Source organism: Empidonax traillii, unplaced genomic scaffold (assembly GCF_003031625.1).
Source record: "Empidonax traillii isolate 1590-97213 ecotype Southwest subspecies unplaced genomic scaffold, ASM303162v1 scaffold494:size460735, whole genome shotgun sequence".
In the NCBI taxonomy this organism is placed as follows: domain Eukaryota; kingdom Metazoa; phylum Chordata; class Aves; order Passeriformes; family Tyrannidae; genus Empidonax; species Empidonax traillii.
The window spans coordinates 137,027-147,153 of NW_020955687.1; the positions used below are offsets into that span (position 1 = coordinate 137,027).

General features: G+C 37.7%; 1 protein-coding gene across 1 annotated transcript in view; it reads right to left on the minus strand.

Annotated features, from left to right (window-relative positions):
• LOC114063817 (collagen alpha-1(XV) chain-like) overlaps positions 1-10,127 on the minus strand; it is a 109,243-nt gene that overhangs the window by 62,550 nt on the left and 36,566 nt on the right. The window contains exons 3-7 of the mRNA XM_027896354.1: positions 8,817-9,364; positions 6,328-6,402; positions 5,818-5,910; positions 2,973-3,099; positions 1,582-1,700 (exon numbers count right to left, since the gene is read on the minus strand). Coding sequence (XP_027752155.1) covers positions 1,582-1,700; positions 2,973-3,099; positions 5,818-5,910; positions 6,328-6,402; positions 8,817-9,364 — 962 coding nt within the window. The remainder of the gene's footprint in view (positions 1-1,581; positions 1,701-2,972; positions 3,100-5,817; positions 5,911-6,327; positions 6,403-8,816; positions 9,365-10,127) is intronic.

Sequence of the window (10,127 nt, forward strand, 5' to 3'; positions counted from 1 at the left end):
GGGAATGAAGCTGCGACACTAATTCATATTTAAATTAAAGTCCAGTGTACAGCATGGAACACTCAAGTCATTACTGTATTTTAAAATAAACACTAGGATTTACTCATATTTTATAGCACTGATGAAATATTTTGAGTTCCATTAGCAGCTAATGAAACTAGGAGGGACGTAATATAGTAGCTTTCCAAGCATTTTAGAATTAACAGGATGACAGCTTTCAGCAGAAGAACTGTTAGCTGATTTTTTAAAGATCTTTCTGGCTTTTGTCACAAAGAAAGGCTCTAAAGACCAGCAATTGAGCTGTCATAACTGACTACACTTTAAAGCAATACAAAGAATGGACTTCTGGCACAGAAGTCACAAAGGCAAGAGGAAGGAAAGGTCATTATTTGTTCTCTGCTTAGAAAAATCTGTGGTGGCTGTTGGATCAGGAATATTAATTAATGAAAAATGTACTGCCAGCTGATTATTTTGAAATATGCTGACAAGTAGGGCAAGTATTCAATTAGCTGTAGCTTGCACGTGCCAGCTCACAGGATTCCAACCAAATGAGTGACATATGTAATTCCAATTTGAAGAATCCCACAAAGTTCAGCTTACACATTACCTTACAAATCAATAGGCCTGTTATCTCTCCAGATCCAGTATCTCACCAGAGGGGATGGCTATAATTTACTAGTCAAAGCATCTTTTTATTGTGAATGCTAGGAAAGCTGCTTCTTACTTGTTTAATGGATTTTTCTTCTCAGGATGTTAAAGTATGCAGCTGTCAAGGGGCAGCACACATGGCTTTCCTAAAGAGATACCCAGGAGCTGCAGACAATTCTCCAGTGCAATCCACACTGTCGTTCCCTTGTCAAGACATTCAATAGAGGATCAGCCTCTTTGATGGTAATTCAAGTACGATTGGGTTCATAAAGAGATAATTTGAATAAACTATAAATTTTCAGATTAATCTCTTGGCAACTAAGGAAAACCACTGAGACACATTTTAGGCACGAATTCCCCCAAAGTTTAGTGTAATTTAGTGTCAGTCTTCTGTCTGGATCACCTGATAAAGAAGGCCTGTGATAATGAAGGACTTCTTTGCACTTGATACTTCATACAGAAGCACTTGGTGTAAGTTTAAATCTGTTTAATGTCCTGATTCAGAGAAGGAAGTAGGACTTTCACCTGCAGGGTGGTGACTGTGACTAAGACCAAGATGTTTTCTTTTCGAGCATAAAAATCGTGGGCTTTTCTGATGAGGATTTAGCTGGTTATTTTTCTTTTTTTCTCACTTTCTTAGATGTAAAAGTTAAAAAAAAAAAAAAAAAGAAAAGCAAACCCAAAAGAACAAATTCATTTTGTTAGTCAAAAATCTCAAGCCTGTTTCAATGGTTATAGATGCAAACTTCTGTGTAGTCTAAATGCTTTTCAGTCTGATATCTTAAGAGGATATTCCAGAATTTAAAAAGTAGCTTTTATGCTGCCAAGATGGAATAGCTAGAGATACCAGCTCAGAGAAACACCTGTAATTCATAGATTTTCCTGTTCTTAGGACAGAAAATATAAGGTATATGACAAATCCATTACACAGACCTCCTCTTCACTTACTTCTGGCAGAACACCAGCAGCAGAGCCATCTTCTTCTCTTAAGATTTTCTGTGTGACAGTAGTAGACTCGCTGTTTCCCTGTCCAGTTTCCATGACAGCTGAATCTAAAAAAAAATAATCAGTTATTATCGAGAGAGCAAAATAAAACCTTCCCAGAGGAATTTATCAGAGACAGACGCTGCAAGTTGTACAAAGAAAGTAGTTGTTTAGATTATGACCATAGTAAGTTTCAAAGATTAATATTAGTCATTTTATAACTCTGAAAATTTTAGAAGGAAAGAAAATAAGAGAAAAAGTGAGAGTAAAATTACAACCCAAATGTCTGTTTTAAGGACAAGGGCTGTACTGCATTGTAATTTTTGCCTCAAGTCCTAGTCTAACGGTTGCCTATTTGTCAGCTATAGAACACAAAAAATAAGAGCTAAGTACAACAGGTACTACCTGAAGTATGTATGGCATTTAAATAAAACCATTATCTTTGGCCTTATTAATATAACCAGCTTTTCTTTTTGCTTTCTAGGAGTGCACTGAAGTTGTCTCGCTGGCAGAGGCCTGGATTCCTCAGTGCATTATGTTTTACTCTCGGAGCTTTGCTGCCTAGGCTTGCATCCAAAACACCCTACTGGTGCACTAGGTGGATTCCCATTCTTTGCAGGGAACAGAAGAAGGATATAGTTGTTTATTCAGTGGCAGTATTCAGTCTTATATGAAAGGCTGTGCTTTACTTTACCAGGTCACCAAACATATACCCATCTTAATCCCTTTTAAAGGTGCCACATGGCTTCAGAGCCAGTAGGACTGTTAGCAAGGGTATGTCTCAAGAGGTGCCATACTTCTTATCGACCTGAGCAGAATGAAAAGGATTTTTCTCCTTTCATTCCCTTTGCTTAACGCTTGCACTTTACTGGAGTGTTGTAGAGTGTCCCAGCAGCAGCTCCCCTTAGTTTTATCCAATTTCTTTTTTTTTTTTTTTTTAATAATTTCAAAATGTAAACAGTAGTTCTGTGACTAAAATTTTCACACTATGTAAGGGTAAATCTATTCTCTGCGTTTTTAACAGTGAGACTGAGATATGCCCTTATGTGGAGAAAAAAGTGAGAGGTGTGTTTAGCACTGGCTGTAGTTGCTACCACTTTGCAGTTGCTACCTTTGCTGCTACTAAGAAATTGCAGTCTAACAGACAGCAGTTTCAAAGACCAAATGTTTGATGTGCCAATTGTTTTCTAGCACACAGGATGTACAAAACCCTAGGATTTTCCTCTCCTGGCAGCACCCAAAATGACAGTGGCTTTTCATACACAGGGAAATGATAGACTCAGAGTTAGAGAACTAGAGACCCCACGCCCCAAATAAAAACCCCAAACCCGAGGCAGTGCCTTGTTCTTTAAATTTAGCTGCTTCAGAGGTTTCTTCTGATTTCTGATTTCCGGAGAAATCATTTTCTTCCAAATAAGACAAGATAGTTGGGGGGGCTTCCACCGGCTCAGCCAACGTATCCTCAGGCTAAAAAAAAAAATCCCAAAGAGCTGTTTAGACTAAAGGCTTATCACATATTTTGAAGCAAGAATCACTAGATTACCTTCCTCAAAGTACAGCGGTCAGAACTGCCACATCTATGAAGCAAAACAAAATTCCAGATCTTTCCCAATTATTATTTTGCCAGTACCTCTCATTACAGTTATGCTTCCCCTGGAAATATTAACTGTCTATATATGCTCTATAATTGAGGAAAGTTTCAGGATACTTCTTGTTATTGAGAAACAGATTGAAAATAGGCTTTAGGGCTCCATTTGAAGGGGAAATGAAATTTTTTCGCCAGTGGGCCAGATCTGATCCCCACTATAGCTAATGAAAGTACTTTCATTTGATTTATTTGCTCCACTTCAGAAAGAAACAAATTCATGTTTCCTCTACTTTTATTTCTCTTATAATTATACATCTTGTTCTTGACATTCTGTTTCGATTTCATCTCATTCAATTTCAATTAATCTTTAGAGACCAATAAACTTTTTTATGCACCTTGTTTATCTGAATCATAGTAAAAGTGTGTTGTTAAGCTAGTCATGTATTACAGGGTTTTGTATTTTAAAATCTTTAGTAAAACTGGGTCTTTGCAACTTTGGAAAGGAAGACCAATTTCCCCTTTAAATGCAATGTCCAGTGACTTCCCCCCTGCTGATGTAGAGTAACCAAAATACTTCACTTAAACAGTAGAAAATAATTCACATAATTCAGAACGTGCCCATTGCACAGTCTATGGTTATTGCTGACTATAAAGACAAATAAAAAGAACAGTAGGACGAAGATTGGAATGCTTTGAGAAATAGTTATAAAGAAAAACTATATTTTCTGTCCTCTGGTAACACAGACAAGACTTTCTATGGAACCTAGACCATCTCCTTATGGTTTAGATTTCTTTGCTGACAGTTCTTGGCATCCATCCATGCATCCTAATCCAGAAACTGAGAGTTTTCCTCAGTGGGAATATTCTGAACTAATTCAAATAATGATATCCATTCTTAGTGCACAGTGTAGAAGTACTTACTAGAAAAATACGAATTAGAATATACACCATAAACGCTGCTAAGTGTCTTTACTCAGAGATATAATTTCAAGTATGACCTTTGGCTTGTTTCATTCCAGCTCAGCATAGCAATTTGCTTTGAAGTGTTGATTTGTTATTTTTCAGTTGTTCTTTAAGAGTAGAAGGTAAACTCTCTCCGAAACAATTGCTATTACACTTTCAGGTCCCTATTCATAGATCTTTCACTAATTTTCAGCAATGTAACAATAATACTTGCTCATTAAAACAGAAAGTTTCTACTTTTTGTACTCTGCAACAGCAAGTAATACGCTGAGATTATGCTGAGAAACAACATTCTTGTGTTTTCTGACTTTTCCAATTCTTTCCCCATCCCGTTGGTGGGTCAGTAAGTGAGTGGCTGTGCAGTGTTTACTGGCCAGCTGGAATTAAATCACATGTTTCAGAAGGAGGAATAAACCCCAAAAATTCTACTATTGCTGTGTGGAATTTTGAACAGTGCAAGAAGGTTATTAAACAGACACTTAAAATAATAGCTAAAAGAATTCATTTTTTTCCTGAACAGAGAAAAATATTATACGTAAAATGCATAAATATTAATAAAATTTAATAATTAATATCTTTTCTAACACATCAGGAGCAGGAGGCCAGGTCAATACTCAGCAAAACTGTAAAATGAGTGATCAGAGAATTTTAAGCCCATAGCAAAAAAAGTAAGGTTTCCTTGCATTCATGTTGACTTTGGAAGAGTTAAAATTCCTGCAAAAAAGTATTACTGGGAAACTTGGCAGAGGAAATGTCTAAAACTGAAGTCTTTTTATGAAAAGGGTAGGAAACATACTGACTAAGTGAATGACAACCAAACAGGATTCACCCATGGATTCTTGAAGGATTCAACAGTGAGAGAGCTGAAGTATGTGCTCTATCAGGGAAATGCGAGCATGTTTCTGTAAATTCATTTCTCACAAACCTACTGATTTTCTCTAGAGAAATCAATGAGTATTTGTATTAAAAAAAAAAAAAGAATACAAGCAGGATAGAAGGTTTCATTGTGAGGGATGGAGTGGTACATTAAAGCCTGGCACAAAAAGAGAGAGGGAAAACAAAGTGATTAGGTATCTCTAAAATCAAATTGTTATGGTGAGCAGCAACAGTCCACTCTATATTCCAGTTGATGAACTACCCAGTGAGAGCTGCAATTAGAAGGGCAAAACCAAAAGGTTTACATCCTTCACAAAACCTGTCATTAAATGTGCTAAGGAATTCTGCAGCAGGAATCTGAGGATCGTAAAACTTGCATGTGTTAAAAAAGTCCAAACAACAAAGCAAGAAATTAGAGAATGAAAAACTCAGATAAGGTCCACTAAACTCATATATTCTTGGCTCCAGCATTTTCTGAGATAAAAACTGATGCAGAGTAAGAGTATTCCTGGTAAGTGTCATATTTATGTTCCCAATCTGTTTTATGTTCCCAAAGCCCTGGTTGCTGATTGGTGTCAAATAAACTAGATTTTTGATCTGGCACAGTGCAAGTCATTCTTATGGATGGTGCATGTTGTTCTCACAGGAGCCTTTGGAAGTTGCCAAACATGAAAAACTAGAGATCAAATCCAGGCCTCGTCATCTCAAAGAGTAATATTTAAAAAAAAATTTAAAGCAATTAAATGAAATAAATTTACCCTCATGGGAAGAAGGGAAGGTGCAAGGACGCCTTGTGCCTCAGAAACTTCATGTTCTTGAATGCTGCCGTTGCCACTGCTGTCCCCTGAAGCCTGTGCAAAACCCAATCATGAGAGCAAGTTCATAAAAGTCAGGGAAAAAAACATGATCTCCAAGGAATTGGCAGCTTCAATGCAGAAAAAAAACCCCTTTTTCAGCTGTTGAAGTCTCAGTGTCATTATGATGTTATTTCAGTACTTACAGCATTCCATGTAAATGGCCTTTCAGATAAATAAAAGCCTTAGTTCATTTTCTGAAAGCTATTTTAGACAAAATAAAGTGATGCTTTTTGAAAAGTCACTTTTGAGGGCTGCATAGTCCAAAAAAAATGATTCACACAGAGAGATAGTTTTAAGTAGGATAAAATGTTTCTAAGAAGAAATACTACTTTTAGGTTTATTAAAAATGTCAAAGGGAAAATTACTTTGAAATCTCTGAGGCACTGAGTAAGTGTTTACAAGAATACTTACATAAGGATCATCATCTTCACAATGATCTTCAGCAGCCCTTGGGTCAGATTTGATTGTCAGATGTTGAATCGAGCCCTGCGTGGAACATCAAAACCAGTTCAAGGAAGCAATATTTTAAGTGGCATGTGTGAAGGGGGTGGGGGCTGCGGGGTGGGAATTAAAGAAAGCAACAAAATACCCCAAACTGTGCTCTGATTTCCTTGACAATGGGAATACTAATAAGTGATGAAGTGGTTCCGAGAGAAACCAGCTTCAAACTTGCCAGAGAGGAAATAAAGGAGGTGGATTTCCTGACAACAAAGGTTTCTTTTTTCAGAGTTACAAACTACACTTCTCAGATATGCTGAAGGAGCAGTAACAATTTAATTTTAAACACTTAACTATTGTTTCTTGGATTAGAAAGACTCACAGTATTTTAAGAGACACGCGAGGGACATTCCGCTGTTCTGGGATCTCATGGTTAGACATGCAGCACACATAGGGCAGAAAGATGGATATTCAAATCAAGAGCCATCTTACCTAACACACATGACCTAGAGCATTTTAGAAAGGAATAAAGTCTGTGATTCTATCTTTAACATTCCTCCAAATTCCAGACACTTAAGCAGTGATGCTTAAGTACAAGCAAACCACACTTTGAAAACACATTTTTTTTCCTCGTGCTCTAATCAGTGGCCATGGCTGGTCAAGGAAGCAAAATGCAGAGCTCTAATGTTTCTCAAGTGTTGCTGCTAGCCAATCACTCCAACTAGGAAAGTTATGGTTCAGTCTGCCACGGTAGGGACGGTAGATACGAGAGATTGTGTTCCCTCTTTGGGTCTTGTGCCTGCTGCTGCCTTCCCTGTTAAAGCTGGTTTGTAGCACCTGGCATCATCACTGATTCAGCTATATTTGGTTGTTGTTTGGTTTCTACTTTTCTTTACAAGCATCAGGGCTAGATTTTCCTTTGGTTTCAATAAATCTGATGGTAATTGTGTTCCTTTTGTGTCTGACAACCTGAGCCTTAGACACATGAATTTCCCATTAGCTAGAGCAAACCAGCAGCTGATATCTATTCATTTGCACAATCTGCTGTGATTTGTTTCTGGTTTGGGCAATTGATGTAAACGATTCTTGGCATAGAAACAGAGTTTGAGGAGTGATCAGCCATTTAGTTTTTCCACCTGAAAGCAACAGGGTATGATGAAGCAATATGATGAAGAAAGAAAAGCACAGGACCCAGAGTACAGGTCACAATTAGTATTAATGACACAATCAGAATATTGGCTGAAACTTATGTAACATACAGAACAGCCCATTTTAGTGGGAATGCATCACGGTGTAATCCGCCATGCGTTCCTGTCAACATATTTACAGATCTATTGGTGACAATCTCAGCAACCGATCATCACATGTGTTTTCCTGGTGGGGTACCAGGGCAGTCTCATTGTCTTGAATGTTTCTCAATCCTACTTACTAATCAGGCATCCACAATACTCCAGGCATCCTGTCTAAGAACAGTAGAAGGCAATCTTCCTACATTTCAAATTCCACCACTTATTTGCTGCTAATCAGCATAATCCTGTTATTCTAGGTGTTTAGACTAGTCAGACGAATGATTAAAGTATATTATCCTTGCAGCTTACCAGATGGAGCTCACAAGCTGTCAGTACCCCTGAACTCTGGTAAGAACATCTCTATTCTCTAAAGAAAATGATCCACTCAGTTTTGTGCTGCTGCTTTAATAATTTAGGGGGAAAGACATCAATCTCACAAAACACTGTACAAGTTTCGAAGTACAAGGGAAGTACAAAAACAAGAGGGGAAAAAGTGTGGCATTCCACTTTCTGTTTGACAATGAGTCAATCTCACTCATAATCACTGCTTTCACTTTTCCATTTGCAAGCTCAGTGGCTGAGACTTCCAGTCAGGACACAGCTGGGAGGATGCTTGCACTCAAGCTAAGAAGGCTTGAGAGCCTTGTAGTAGTGGTTTTGGTCCATCCTATTTTTCTAAAGCACCTGATAAGCTTCAAATAATGCATAAACTGTAGAAATACAGCTTTATCTTCCAAATCTTTGATGACACAGTTCTCTTTCTGATGTTGAATATGAATATCTTACTAATAAGAGTTTAAAATACTGACTTTGTAGTAAGGTATTCTTCTCAGAAATTAAAAACATGGATACTCTGAACTCTGCATTTCCCAGAAAGACCATAAAAATTTATGTGACATATTTACTCTGAAGTTTCTAATATTCAAACTGAACATGGAGCTTAATATCTGGATTATTAATAAGCTTCTGAGGTTCTCAGAACATCTGCATTTTAAACCAGAGTTTATATATCTGCACTGTCCAAAGTCTAGCAAGGTATGGAAAATTCAAACTATATGATTTGTAACCTCATTTGGGATATAACCAAGTTATATGGGATATAAGCAGACTTTGCTGGGCAGAGAGTACATGCATTAAACACTGACACATGTGAATTTATCAGACGGCACTTACTGTGAACTTATCCAATCCCGTGGCTCCTGCATTACCAACAAATATCCCAGAGCCAGGTTCAAATACCAGGGTTCGAGCTGACCTTTGAAACTGAAGCCTCTGATACTCTTCACAGTCCATGAACAAAGCAACATCATTTCCCTGAACAGTCACGGTAAACCTATTCCACCTGTTGGTCATCACTGGCACTTTAAAGGAAGCAGCCTCTCTGGAGATATGGGATCCAGGCTCCGTGTAGTACATAATTATTCTCTGGGTGCTGTCATCAACTGGTGAAATTCTCAGTCCCAGGTAAATTGTTTTCTGGAAGGCATCTGTTATTGCAAACAGCACTCCTCCACGATCGCTGTTTGGTTTCACTGTAACTACGATAGCGAAATCTCTGTAGAAAGGCGATGGTATTATGGCACTTGTCAATCGACCGATGTTGGAATCTGGATCAAAGCTGTAAGCTGGGAACCCTCCATAGCCGGTGACAAAGTAGACAGAAGGAGGAAGAGGAACTCCTATTAACTCAGTGAGGTCAAGGTGTCCTTTTGAGCCTCGTTCTGCAAAGTGCACGAGGAAAAAACATGTCATTTATTCTTTAGGTGCACAGCCCAACTTAATTTAAATGATTCAGGAAAGGCTTGAAAAACTGAAATGCAGTGTCATAATACCAGCAAATATACTTCTAATACTTCAGGCCACGACTATTTCTTGAAAGATGTATTTACTTTAAATGTCCATAAGCTACAGAAAATGCTAAATGTGCTTGCAAAGTGGATCCAGTGGAAATGAACCTTTTGTTTTTTAATAAACTGAGATCCTTTATCCTTACCAACTAAGACAGTAACAGTGTTCCATAAACAGCACGATACAGTTTCACATAACAGGATAAAACTTACTGTGGATTTGTTTCAGCACTTGCTTCTACAACAGATGTTAGATCTTATTTATGTCCTATTCTCATATTTATCTCCTTAGCTGCACTACATACATAACAAATACTATTCAGCAATCAAAATTCATTTTTTAATTTCTGAGTAGTATTTGTTATGTTTTGAAATTAGAGTATTTATGCTTTGGCAAACACACAGAATTATGTATGTTTGCCAAACGCCCTGAGAGAGACAACTCCTGCCTGGTAATGAAGGAGCAATGACAACAGCTAGATATCTGGACCCAGTTTTAACTAAAACCTTGGGAAGGCAGACTCCAGAGCATACCAGAAACAAAACTTCTTCCAATTTTCTCCTTCTAAGAAGTAAAAGTAAGCAAAAAATCCAACCAACCAAACAAAACCAACCAAACAAAAAAAACACCAACCCT